Raw genomic sequence first — 14,679 nt, forward strand, 5'->3', positions numbered from 1 at the left:
TCACCGGCCGATCCGCGCCCTCTCGCGGTAAAAATGCGTACTGCTACACAGAGCGGAGTGACGTGATTCTGTGTGCGTCACTCCTTTCAGCCAATCGCCTTACTGGATCCGCGTTGCGTGTCGCTGTTTTGACCAATGGGAACGCTGGGTTTCTGTTCCTAAGCAACGCGTCGTGTGCGGCTTGGCTGGGCGGAAGAGAGGGAAGCTAATCTGAGAGCTAACGAATGAGCTAAAGAGCTAAACGCGGGTTAATGGCGGAGTTGGTTCTCGTTAGTGATTAGAGTTGATGTTTGGAGGTTAGGCAGGTTTGTGCGATGGTGAAATTACGAGCCAGGTGTATCCTCGTGGGTAAGATGCTTCTCTGTGTAACGCACTAACACAACAGGCCGTAGCAGCTGTAGCTCCATGGCTCCCAGCTCCACTGCTGGTATAAACACTGTAGGCTGAAGAGATGGGCTGTAATCTGAAGCCTGCTGCACCCTCGCCTTTACTGTCTGTCTGTTCTCACTCTGCTGAAACTCTTTCAGGGGAAACCTCTTAAAGTGAAGACCTGAGCTTTGAGATGTGGAGCAGTGGAGGAGCTGTGGAGGAGCTGTGCTGGATGAGTGATGGATGGTGCTCCACCCAGTACTATTGGGATGAGGTTGGGAGTTGGGGATGAAGAGCGACGACAGCAGACAAAAAGATAAAGAGATAAACCGCAAACCATCACCATTCAAATCCTAATCAATAAACAAACAGTACTGGATGCACTATATGCTGTCAAAAGTATTGGGACACCTGCTCATTCATTCATTCATTCACTGTTTCTTCTGAAATCAAGGGTATGAGCTGATCCTGCTTCTGTTGGAGTAGCTAACTCCAGTCCAGGGAGGAAGGCTTTCTACTAGGTTTTGGAGAAGCATTGCTCTGCTGGGAGGATTTGATTGCATTCAGCGACAAGACAGTTAGTAAGGTCAGGATGTTGGATGATCACCACCCCACCATCAACTTCACATCCAATCCATCCCAGAAGTACTGGATGGAGCACCAACCATCATTCCGGAGAACACAGTTCCTCCTCCTCCTGCTCCACAGCTCAATCAATATCTTTCCTATAATCCTGCTGGGAGCAGTCTCTGCTATGATGCTTACAGCTTATGGAGTTAGCCTTCATGAAAGGAAGCTCTTTGAAAAGTGCTGGCAAAAAAAATTACTGTATTCCAGCATCATGTCTTATTTGCCCATTTTTAAGGGTTGGGGGTCGTCGGCGTGCCACCGCTGCTGAAAAAGATCCAGAGGTTATGGTTCCAGTTCCAGTCCTAATACTTTGCTTATATTAGTTATACTATATCATGATTATTATATTATGATATTAAGATTATGTTGCACACCTGAGCAGTAGAACAGTCTCATGCGGTGGTTCTGTGACTTTTAGAGGAGGTCAGATGGTCCCCCTTGTGAGTCTTGGGTCCTCCCAGGGTTTCTTCCTCCAGCTCTGAGGGAGTTTTTCCTTGCCACTGTCGCCGTTGGCTGCTCACTGGGGGTCTTAGGGTTTCATGCCTTCTTATGTTGTTGATGTCTTGTCTTTTTACTGATTACTGATCCTGTAAAGCTGCTTTGTGACAAGGCCAGTTGTAAAACGTGTTACACAAATACATTCTGATTTGATTTGAATGAAGATCTTTGCGTTTGTGTGCAGGAGATGCGGCGGTGGGGAAAAGTGCCCTGTCTCAGATGTTCCGCAGCGACGGCGCCCACTTCCAGAAGAACTACAGCATGGTGAGAAGTGTCACCAACTTACCAGCTTTGGGTAAACTCCACTCCGACACAGCCTTTAACTCGCTAATCAGTTACTTGCGATTCAGCGCTCTCGCAAACCCACGTTTAATAATGAAGTTTGGGTTGTCAGGCAGACGGACTCTCAGAGGCACACTGTTGATTACAATAAAGCTAATCTCGGTTAACACCACCTGGCACCTGACAACCGAGGGAATATCGGGGAGCCGCTCCCTGCCAAAATCAGCGGCACTCGTTAAAGTCCCGCAGGCGGAGCGGGTGATGCCTCCTCCATTGTGAAATGAAATCCCTTCCAATCGATGCCTTATTGATCAGCCTGCATCCCTAGTAAGAAGATCCGATGTTAAAAGTAGGCCATGAGCAAAGCTTCTGCATACAGATGATCTACAGGAACATGCCTGACTTCAGTATCAGCTTGAACAAAGAGCTTTTCAGGAGTTTTTTTTTTTAATGTCCAAATGTTTGTGGACACCCCTTCTCAGTGCTGACACAGACGAGCAAATACACACACGCAGCTTGTCTGGGCCCTGTAGAGACGTCCAGCCAATAAATAGGACTCTCTGGAGCAGATAAACATGAACCTATTGGCACCATAATGCCTCATGTCAGGCGTGGGCTAGAGGGGAGTAAAGCCCCCAGCGTTATACTCAAGGATCCACTGTGACCCGAGGATCGCTGGTTTGAATCCCAGGCAGCAGGGCTATGAGGCAGCTGTCTTCCGTTTATAGACACAGCCTACATTTTAGCTTGAATCATCACTTTAAAGCAGCAGTATGTAAGAACTGCTATTTTTCGCTCTTGGGCTCCCTCTACAGTTGTGGAGTGTAATTCACATTTACACCACTGTTGTAAGTAAAACTCAGCTAGCTGTATACGTGCATTTGTTGACAAGTTGAGAGATCCAAAATTACAGGATTTGACACTAATATGACCCACGGATATGGGTTATGCAGTGTTGGGCAGTTCTGGCGAGAGGCAGAGTGGGAATGGCAGCGAAGGAACAGTTGCATCGTAATTCGTTGATTTCATCCAGAGATTAGATTCATCTCTCTCTGTCCTCTGCCGTCCACCACTTATAAACGCTTTGCTTCGGTGCTAAGCCGTGTTAGCAGGCCCGATGACTTAGCGCACGACTGTTATGACCGACCTTTGTGGCTGAATAAAGTCGATGGAGTTGAACGGGACGGAGATGAAAGGAATTGAATATAGAGGAGAGAGACTCGCACGGCTCTGCCTACATCAGCATGCTCCGCAGCTACAGGTGACAGGAACGTCAATAATTTATACAACCACTGCAGTAATTGGGCTCAGTGTGTGTGTGTGTGTGAGGGTAGTAGTAGTCGTCGTAGGGAGAGATTTGCAGGCAGAGGTACAATGCCAGCATGACAAAAATAAAGCACTGGGTTTCATCTATGTGTGAGAGAGGGGGAACGAGAAGGGGCGAGAGAGGTTATAGATGTCAAATAGGTGGACTAAACATCACTAAACGTCATTAAATATGACACATGCTGATCGATGGACAGTGGTGTTGCGTGGGCAGCAGTTGAAGGGCACTGGCTGAAACGACGGCACTCGTGTGAAATGTCAGCAGGCTTGTTAGCGAAAGCGGGCCGGGCTGTGTTTACCCGTAATGAGCTCTCATTGGCATTCCGGAGCGCGTGCATGCGCTGCCTAATATCACGTCCACCCGCCAGCCGGTAAATCCTCCTAGGACCCCACCCTCCCTCTTTTCAGGAACCTGCTTCCTTCTGAACAGAAGGTTTCATCTTACCGTCGGCTCACAGAACGCAGAGGAACCTTAATCAACTCGGCCTGTGGGACCAATTCAGATCTTTCCGTAGATGTATCTTCTCAGGAGATGAGCAAGCTGTTTTTACTGGCGCTAGAGAGACGCAGCCGCCATACTAAAACTGCAATCTCACATAACCTTCAGTCTCGGAGGTCAACACGCACTCTCTGGCCACTTTGTTAGAAACACCTATTTCAAACCTCCACCTGCTGGCCACTATATTAGAAACGCTTAACTTGTATGTCTATTCACTGGCCACTTTATTAGAAACACCATCTTTAAACCTCCACTCACTGGCCACTTTATTAGAAACACCTGCCTTGTGCTTTCAGTCTCTGGCCACTTTATTAAAAACACCTACTTTGAACCTCCACTCACTGGCCACTTTATTAGAAACACCTACTTTGAACCTCCACTCACTGGCCACTTTATTAGAAACACCTACTTTGAACCTCTCCTCCCTGGCCACTTTATTAGAAACACCTGCCTTGTGCTTTCAGTCTCTGGCCACTTTATTAAAAACCCCTACTTTGTACCTCGTCTCCCTGGCCACTTTATTAGAAACACCTGCCTTGTGCTTTCAGTCTCTGGCCACTTTATTAAAAACCCCTACTTTGTACCTTGTCTCCTGGCCACTTTATTAGAAACACCTAACATGTGCCTTCACTCACTGGCCACTTTATTAGAAACACCTGCCTTGTGCTTTCAGTCTCTGGCCACTTTATTAAAAACCCCTACTTTGTACCTCGTCTCCCTGGCCGCTTTATTAGAAACACCTGCCTTGTTCTTTCAGTCTCTGGCCACTTTATTAAAAACCCCTACTTTGTACCTCGTCTCTCTGGTCACTTTATTAGAAACACCTACTTTGTAGCTCTTCTCATTGTGCACTAGAAATACCTACTTTAAACCTCCACTCACTGGCCACTTTATTAGAAACTCCTACTTTTGTACCTCGTCTCCCTGGCCACTTCATAAGAAACATCTACCATGTGCCTCCACTCACTGGCCACTTTATTAGAACCCTCTACTTTGAACCTCCACTTGCTGGCCACTATATTAGAAATGCTTAACTTGTATGTCTATTCACTGGCCACTTTATTAAAAACACCTACTTTGAACCTCCACTCACTGGCCACTTTATTAGAAACGCCTACTTTGTACCTCTTCTCCCTGGCCACTTTATTAGAAACACCTACCTTGTGCTTTCAGTCTCTGTCCACTTTATTAGAAACCCTACTTTGTTGTTCTTCTCCCTGGCCACTTTATTAGAAACACCTGCTATGTGCCTCCACTCTCTGGCCACTTTATTAGAACCCCCTGCTTTGTGCTTTCAGTCTCCGGCCATGATATTCTAGTGCTTCCGCTTACTGGCTGCTTTAACAGAATGCTAATAGGCTAACAGCTAACGAAGGCTTGGTGTATGTTTGTGCTGTAGACCGCTGGTGTGGAGCTGCTGGTGAAATCCCTGACCATTCCAGAGACCAGCGACAGTGTGGTAAGTACAGACCGGGCCCTCGCTCACGTGCATCACTCCTAACTACGGGTGAGGGGGTACTTCCACCAAACCACTGTGAGACAGGTGACATACATACACTGACCAGCCATAACATTAGCACCACCACTCCCTAGTTCCCCCAAGGTTGTCCTTTCTCTGCGCTGTTCAGATGTTTTGCGCTCTGCCTCTTTCAGGAGCTGTACATCTACGACTCGGCTGGACGGGAAACCTTTGCGGAAGCCTGTGAGAAAACGGTAAGGCGAAGTTTACACAGAAGTATAACACAAAGTTCACTCCTGGACCTTTGCTTAGTTCCTGAGTTTGCTGGCTCGAATCCAGTGATGCCAGCCCCAGTCCTGTGGACCCAGTAGTATAGTTTCATTTCCTCCCTGCTCCAGTGCACCTGATTAAGCTCAGGAAAGCTCTGGTAATTAGCCGGGGTCAATCAGACGTGTGAGAATGTGGGTGGGAAAAGCACCAAATTGAGTAGGGCAGTGGGTCCCCAGGAATGCTACCACCAGAACCACTCATTTAAAGTCCTTCTAGGAAGTGTGGTCCGGTGGGGTTTGACCGTAGCGTATCCGCTTTCTGTGTTCTAATGAAGTCCCTAGATCCTTTAGTTTAGAGCTTAGCTTTCAGCACTAGGTCAATTGAGCTTCTGGATGTAATTGCGAAACCAGTGTGTTTTTATCCACTGCATTTACAGGATTTTTTTTGTGTGTGTGTGTGTGTGTGTAAGTGGGGGCAGCCTTCGGTGGTGTGCGTGGTGTTCGATATCAGCAGCCTGGCGTCCTTCAACAGCTGCAGCCGGTGGCTAGAGCGCGTCCGAGCACACTGTAATGGACTGCAGGTGCCAGGTGAGAGAATGCACCCCTGCATTAATTATATTATACATTTATATCCAGATTTTGCAGCACTGCTGTGAGGATTTGATTGCATGCAGCAACAAAAGCGTTGCTAAGGTCAGGATGTTGAATGGTCACCACCCATACAATACATGCAGTGCTCCATCCAATACTCGTGGGATGAGCCTGGATGGCGGTGATTCAACATCCTGACCTTACCAGCACTCTAGTTGCTGCATGCAATCAAATCCGCACAGCAGTGCTATGAAATCTAGTAGAAAGCCCTTTGTTCCCTGGACAGGAGAGATAGGATAAACTCCTTAATATCCTTCATTTCACAAGAAACAATGAATGCGCAGGTGTCCCAATACTTTTGTCCATGTAGCGTATCTGTCGGACGCACTGCTCTGTCCTCTTTCAGTTGATGCCCCTATCATCAGCCTGAGCTGCAGGCATGCTTTGACTGACTACTCATGACCTGACTCTGATCTGCTGTGTAAAAAGGTGTGCTGGTTGGGAATAAGTCAGACCTGTCCTCAAGGAGAGAGGTGGAAGAGACCACGGCGCAGGATTGGGCTCAAAGCCAGGGGCTCCAATACCACGAGACTTCAGCTGTGAGTGACCTCTGACCACGACTGCACGCACTAAGACTCACCTGTGAATTTATTATTGATTATTAATCACAAGCCTTATTATCTAATAATGGCTATAATGTATTCATTCCCTATGATGACACTGAAAATTGCACATATTTGGACATATACACTATATGTCCAAATGTTTGTGGACACCTCTTCTAATCAATGCATTTAACAACTTTTTTTGAGTTGCACCAACTGCTGACACAAATGTGCCAAAAGAGTGATTAGGACTCTCAAGATCAGATAAATATGATATACCTTTTGGCATCATGCTGCCTAATGCAGACGTGGGGTAGAGGGGTGTAAAGCCCCCCAGCATTGAGCTGTGGGGCAGTGGAGGAACTGTGTTCTCCATCCAGTACTTTTGGGATGAGTTGGGGAGTTGGGGATGATGAGGTGGGGTGGTGATCATCCAACATCCTGTCCTCACTAACGCTTTTGTTGCTGAATGCAATCAAATCCTCACAGCAATGCTCCTCCAAAGTCTAGTAGAAAGCCTTCTTCCCTGGACAGTAGAGACAGTTACTCCAACAAAAGCAAGATCAGCCCTTTCTTAATACCCTTTTTTGATTTTTTGAAAGAAAAAAAAGAATGAGCAGGTGTCCCAATACTTTTGTCCATATATTGTAGACTGTTGATGAATCTGAAGCTTATTTGTACTCCCCCTATGTGTGTGTGTGTGTGTGTGTGTTGCAGAAGGAGATGGAGAACTGTGATGCCCCCTTTTTGAGTTTAGCCCAAGCCTTCTACACACTCTATCAGGACCGCAGGCAGATGATTCAGACCCTCAGCTGATGGTCCTAGAGCACCCAGCATCCCCTTCTCTGCATTTGAGTGTTTCTCTGTCCCCCAACACACCTGCATCTGTACACACGTTTATACACAGATTAATAAAACATAAAAAAAGAGAATATGCTGACCGGCCACTTCATTAAAACCACCTCCTTGTTTCTGCACTCACTGTCCATTAGCCCCACTGACCATACAGTCAGTGGACTACACTGTGTTGATCTCTAATTCCAGACTCCATCTGTTTCTCTGCAGACTCCGTTAATAGCCTCCTTTCACCCTGATTGTTCTTCAATGCTCAGGACCCCACAGGACTGACCACCACAGAGCTGGTAGTGTTTGTGTGGTGGGTCAGCATTCACAGCACTCTCAGTAACACTGAGTGACATGGTGGTGGTGGTGGTTCGAGTGTATTAGACACAGCAGTGCTGCTGGAGGGTTTAAACACTGTGTCCACTCACAGTCGGTGGACTACTCCCAGTCCAGCAGTGACGCTCTGGACTCCACAAGGACTCCGCAAGACCTCTGGTGGAGCGCCCATGGGGTTCCTTATTTTTTCAGCACTTTATTTAGGTACTGGCCACTGCACGCCGGAAACACCCCACAAGACACAAGTCTGATGACCTGTCTGTCATCTAGCCGCCACAGATTGGCCCTTTGATTCTCACACCAGTTCTCCTGCCCCACCAATTTTTGGACTGGACAGGCCCACTGGACGTCTCTTTGTCTCCCGTTAAACCCTGATAGTGACCCAATAAATGGTGTCCCATGCTTTGCTGCTACCCCCTGCGCCAGATCTCACCGAGGAAGTGGTGGATGAGCTGACTTACTGAGGCTGACAGTAACTGTGCCCTTTTCTCCACGGCCCTTAAAACCACTGTGCTGAATTTAGCTCCGCGCCACACTTGACTGAACAAACTGGGCTTAGGCGGCGTGGCGGGCATGTTGTTCCACATCCCTCCCTTCACCAGCGCGAGATGGATGTTGGAATAAACTCTGCAGCGATGCACTGGAGCCTTCATGCTTTCTCTGGGTCAGCCGGATGCGAGCGGGTATAGACAAACGAATAAAAGAGGCTTAATGTCATGTGGAACACAGAGACACACACTCATACACACACTCAAGGGTTAAAGCTGATGTCCTTGATGTGCGCTTGTGGCTGCTCCGCAGTCTTTTAAAGGACTGTGAGTGAGTGTGTGTGTGTGTGCACGCTTCACAGCACATCTATGGCAACATAATCTAATTTCACACACTGTATTAATACTGCCCTCTCCATGCTTGCAAGGGCCTCCATTAGAAGACCCATCAGACATATTCAGACCAGAGCCATCAAAAAATACATTTCTACTCCATGTTAGCCATAAGCAGAACGAGTGGGATCCTCATTTTTCCAACAATGTGGGCGTGAATTCAGTGTGTATTACATTTTTTTATGAGATTGACTAAAAAAGAAAGAGAAAATAAGCCTTAAGGGCTTAAGGGCTGTTATTAAATCTGCACCCACAATACTGAGGGTCTTCAGGGTCTTCATAAAGGATTCGGACATTTGCTGCCCCAGTCACATCAGTGAACTGCTGTCGGTGAATAATAATTTAATGAATGAGACATTTCACAGAGATGTGAGATTATCCTACAGTAGTGACAGAGTAGCTAATACGCACAGACCAAGGTGGGTCTAGAGCTAGCTAGCCCAGCTAGATCCCCATCCAACTCTAATAACCATCTTAATTCTGCTTTTCTATGGTAAATCGGACTGAATTAGTGAGTGCGCTTGTTAGTGCTAGCTCCACTCTAGCAACATGTACTGTGTGTTAGCTTCATGCTAACAATGTGTGTAACCCTGGCCGGCCTATTTTAGCGATCTTTTGCCGTGACGGTGTGTCCTTGCTATCATAACGAATGAAAAATATTGCCCTGCGCGGCTCAAAACGAGCAAAAGACATGTGCTGAGTGTCTTAATTAATCATGGGTGTGTTGTTTTGGGGTAACGTGCAGTAATAAACCAATCAGCGTGGCGCTCGCCGCTCCCTTTAAGAGCCAGGTGCGGTCAGACTGACCTTGGCGGGTTACTAGTTCAGTGGTGTAAAGCGTGGGGGGGTGTACGAGCGTCGGGCTGCACGCGCCTGTGTTGACAATTCACTGCCAAGATAGCAACGAACGAACGTCTGACTGTTGACGAACGTCTGCCTAGGCTGTTTTCAGTCAGTGGTGCTCCTCCTGCGTTTTCCGTTGCCAAGATAGAAGCAATCCGCCACAAATTGACCCAAACACACCTCATTTCGGGACCACCACGCCCACCAGCGTAGGTATATTCACAAGCAGCGCTGCTGTTTAAACAATGCAGGCAGAAGATGTGAAAATAGACTGTTGGCGGGGTGGAAGATAGCAATGGGCATCGTGCACAAAAGGCATGGACTAAGTCTATTGACTAATCTGGGTGTGTTTTGGGCGTAATGTGCCCAAAGAGAGGGCCCTGGGTCTTAAATCGAGTACTTTAGTAGTTCACTAGTCAGTGCTAGTCTGTTCACACTGGAAAACGAAGTGGGATACTGTGTACTGGCAACTGATTCAGTTTTTCTATTATACAAACACTAAAAGTCTTTACTGAATGGGAGTCAAAGGGTCCCTTAGGGAGGTGCCTTCCAGTCGGCCCAGTAGTTCCCTGTGAAGTGGCCTACATTTTAAGGGAGAGTCCAATTCTGATAGCGCTCAGTTCGAAGGGAACTTCAAACTGGTAGGGCGTAGTGAGTAACGTTTCTCACTACACAGGAAGTTGGAAAAGTGTACCCATCAGTTATCGCATGTCTTGGGATACGAAGGGATTTACCCAACTGAAGGGACATGAGACATTGCCTGTTCGCTTGTCTTTAACTTTAAGTGACACATATTTGATATATACGATGTTAGAAGTCAGTGTAAAAATATTTTACTCCAAGTCATTTCGGAGCATTTCTACTGGCCCGTTCATCATGAGATTTCAAACTGGCAGATTAAAATGTTATGAAAAAGTGAAAAACGGCAAAAAGTGAGACACAAGGTTTTTGCAGGACAACAACAACAAAAAAATGCTAGAAATATAGCAGTACCAAAACAGAGACAAACAATGTGTGCCAGCTTTATGCTAGCAGTGTGTGTCATTTACACTATGAGTGTGTGTGTGTGTGTGTGTGAGAGGGTTAGCTGCACGCTAACAATATAGCCTATGTGTGTGTGTGGCTGTTAAAAAAAATAAAAATAAATCCATGCCAGCGCGCATCCCTGTGTGCGTGTGATAGCTCCATGCTGGGCTGTAGTAGAGTATTGTAGGGGTAGCCAGGAGTCCTGCTGGGCCTGAAAGGTGAGAGGGGGGACGTTTCTAGGCCAGGCCTGACCCAGTGTAGCCTGACATAGCCAGGCAGCCTTTAGCGCACTCAGAAACACCACACACAACGGAAGTTAGGAGGACTGACCACACACACACACACACACACACACACACACACACACACACACTCACACACACAGAGAGAGACAGGATTAGCGCTCAGTGTGAGGTTGGTAGCTTCCCGTCCCAGTATCAGCAGGAATAGCCCATCTGTGATCTGCCAGACAGATGCAGAGAGCAGAAGAGTCCTCGCTATGGGGGACGAACCAGCCGGTCTGTGTGTGTGTGTGTGTGATTGTTACATCCACCTACACTCACTGGCCATTTTATCAGTCTCACAATTAGTGCTCGTAGCCCATCTGTTGCTGCACAATTTGCAGCCTCCACCTCTTCTACTCCATTTATCAGGACGGATGGGACCACCATAGGACCGCTGCAGACCTTATTTGTATGGTGGGCCATTCTCAGCACAGCAGAGGGGTTTTAAACACCCCACAAAAATACAATAACCTCCATTATGTCTTTTATTTTCCATGTTTGACCACTTCCATTCCACCTAAACGCAGAAATTCAGCGTTATATGAGCATTATTAGGCAGTCCACACTAACCTAAATGAACCCTGAGAAGATCGAAAAGTAGAACTATGAAGTGGGCGGTCGAAAACACCATCTCTCTCTCTCTCTCTTTGTCTTTCTCTCTAAAGAGCAAAGACTGCAGCAACGGTGCGCTACTAGAAGACCATTAGTATTCTGCACCTGTCCTTTCTTGCATCACACACACACACACACACACACACATATAGAGACACACAGTGCAAACCCAATGGCTCTACTGCACCTGCTGCTCAAAATGGCCAACAGAGGGGGCAAGAGCTCACCCATAACCCGAGTGAAAATGGACAGACAGAGCTGCTGACCGGGATCTCCACATGCAGACTTGTTCTCTCTGATGTGAGGGAGGTCAGCTGTAACATCCAGCCAGAAGCACTCTGGTTGGTATGCGGTGGAGTGCTAATTTTAATACTAAATTTTGTCCACAATTTTGCCCATTTTTGTAAAAAATAGAAGATATAGCATAGCTAAAACAGTAGCACTCGTCTCCAAGCCTGAAGTTTGTCTACAATTTTGTCCAATTTTACATAAACAGAAGATGTAGCATAGCTAAAACAGTAGAACTCATATCTAAGACTGAATTATGTCCAGAAATGTGTCCATTTGTATATAAGCAGAAGATAAAACAGGGCTAAAACAGTAGCACTCGTCTCTAAGCCTAAATGATGTCCATATTTTTGTCTATTTTTATATAAATAGAAGATATAGCATAGCTAAAACAGTAGCACTCGTCTCTAAGCCTAAAAGATGTCCATATTTTTGTTGATTTTTATAAAAAAAATAGGTGTACCACAGTTAAAAGAGTAACACTCATCCTAAGCCTGAATTCAGTCCATCATTTTGTCCATTTTTGGATAAGATATAGCATAGCTAAAACAGTAGAACTCCTCTTTCTGCCTGAAAAAATAATTTTGTCCATATTTTTGTCCATTTTTATATAAATAGAAGATATAGCATAGCTAAACAGTAGCACTTGACTCTAAGCCTGAAGTTTGTCCACAATTTTGTCCAATTTTGTAAAAAGACAGAAGATAAACACTTGAAGGGGGATCAGCTTGCTGGTTAACTAATAGCATGCTAGATAATACATTTAAAGGGGGATCAGCTCAACTGGCTAACTAGTAGCATGCTAGCTAATACATTTAAAGGGGGATCAGCTCAACTGGCTAACTAGAAGCATGCTAGATAATACAATCAAAGGGGGATCAGCTCGACTGGCTAACTAGTAGCATGCTAGCTAATACAATCAAAGACGGATCACCTCACCTGGTTAACTAGTAGCATGCTAGCTAATACAATCAAAGGGGATCAGCTCAACTGGCTAACTAGTAGCATGCTAGCTAATACAATCGAAGGGGGATCAGCTCGACTGGCTAACTAGTAGCATGCTAGCTAATACAATCAAAGGGGGATCAGCTCGATTGGCTAACTAGTAGCATGCTAGCTAATACAATCAAAGGGGGATCAGCTCGACTGGCCAACTAGTAGCATGCTAGCTAATACAATCAAAGGGGGATCAGCTCGACTGGCTAACTAGTAGCATGCTAGATGATACTGTCGAGGGGGTGGACCTAAATGGTGGACCTCTCAGAGGAGATAGGATGTGTCCTTCGGTGGACGTTACCAGGGGTACACTTTCATTTATGGTCACCGGCCACCGTCCAGAATCAGCTGAAAGGTCTGATTGGTGAAATAACCTGTCCATCAAACAGCGGATCATCACGCTCACATTGCACATCTCACATATTTGGAGCTCTAGACATGAAATCAAAAATACCTCAGTGACTTGTCTGTGACCCGCCGCCAATAAAAAGCCAGACGTCAGAAGCCAGGAATATCCTCACCTTCATGTCCAAAGTCAGCGCGCTCTGCAGCATTTCTGTTTTGCGCTTGCGGCACATCAGACGCTCTGACTGAGAGTTTTCTAATTTTACACTCCCCATTTTACCCCTCTCTGATTCAGGAGACCACAGGGATTCAGGCACAACCTGAGCATGTTCAGCTCTCTCTCTCTCTCTCTCTCTCTCTCTCTCTCTCTCTCTTTCCTGTTGTGTGGATCAAAGCCCCTGATGTGTTTCCCTGCAGGGCGGTGTGATCAGCCAGGAGAGCACATGTGGCGCAACCACACATACACACACACACACACACACACACACACATATAAACACAGAATAGTGTAGATCCCAGCCTTCATGAGATCTGCTGCAGCATCCAGATCTTTTGTACTCCTCTGTAGGATGAAGTGAAATCTGATGTGGACCACCATTATTCCATTGCGCGACCTCCTTTAAATCTTCGACTCCGTTCTGGTTCTGTGGTTCTGGGATTGGACGTAATGTTCTAGGGAAAATCGTTAAAGGTGGCCTAGAATAGCTGGATCTTGGAACAGATGAATAATGAGCACAAACCGTGAACCTCAAACACTGCAAAACAGGCCGATTCCAAAACCCCAGAACTGTTACATCACAGTCTTGACCTGTTATATAAACATGAGAAAGCCTTTTGCGGCTAAATGCTAAATGGCTACTGTAGGAGAACATGGAAGGGAGGAGAAGAGGCTAAAAGCTAATGTAAGGGCCGCACCAGCTCCAGGGTATCTGCATGGGAAAGCTGATGGGACCTCGTCTTCTGTGGAATTAGGCTAGGCTAGGCTTGGGCACCCATGCCCTTGGACCACTTTTGGTACGTACTGACCACCGCATACCAGGAACACCCCACAAGACCTGCCTGTCGTCTAGACATCACAATGAAGTTCCTGTCAGTCTCAGGTGCCGATATTCAGTTCATGTCACATGTTTTAATGTTATGGCTGATTGTTGTCAACATTTCCACTCAGCCTCTCTAACGAAGGCCTCTTTTCCACTGCAGGGCCGAGCAGCGGTTCGGAGCACGGAGGGTAACTGTTCCGGTGACCTTTCCACATGGACACGGTTCGGCACGGAGCGCTTACAAACCGGGCTAAGCTAAGGTTAGCTAACCAAACTAGGAGCCACTGAACCAGGGCTTAATGGTAGGTAGGGATCTGCTGATTGGCTCCACCTGTCCCATTTGTGTGTGTGTGTGCACTTCCTGGTCCAAATTTAGCAACACAGCCCATTCAAAAAGACACCATAACCGGGCTAACGGGTTCGAACCGTAGCCATTTGGCCCTGCGGTGGAAAAAAGGCCTTGCTGCAGCCTTACTGTAGCAAGCATGTAGCGTGATCAGCCGCTTCCGGGGAGGTGGGCTGCCTTGTGAATCAGGCCCACTGCTGAAAAAGCCAACCTGTAAACACTGGATAAGACCACGCTGGGCGAGGATTTCCACCAGTCCCACCAGTTCCACCTTCCAAAGAGTCACAATGAAACCCTTTCCCCACTTCTTT

At 46.7% G+C, this 14,679-nt stretch overlaps 1 protein-coding gene across 1 annotated transcript; it reads left to right on the forward strand.

The window, feature by feature from the left end:
- Positions 1 to 172: 172 nt before the first annotated feature.
- Positions 173 to 7,460, forward strand: ift27 (intraflagellar transport 27 homolog (Chlamydomonas)). The gene is made up of 7 exons (XM_072682831.1): positions 173 to 348; positions 1,682 to 1,761; positions 5,004 to 5,063; positions 5,258 to 5,317; positions 5,803 to 5,920; positions 6,413 to 6,522; positions 7,246 to 7,460. The coding sequence occupies exons 1-7, from the start codon at positions 315 to 317 to the stop codon at positions 7,342 to 7,344; spliced, it is 561 nt and encodes a 186-aa protein (XP_072538932.1). The 5' UTR covers positions 173 to 314; the 3' UTR covers positions 7,345 to 7,460.
- Positions 7,461 to 14,679: the final 7,219 nt, after the last annotated feature.

The sequence above is a fragment of the Salminus brasiliensis genome, chromosome 7 (assembly GCF_030463535.1).
Source record: "Salminus brasiliensis chromosome 7, fSalBra1.hap2, whole genome shotgun sequence".
Lineage (NCBI taxonomy): Eukaryota > Metazoa > Chordata > Actinopteri > Characiformes > Bryconidae > Salminus > Salminus brasiliensis.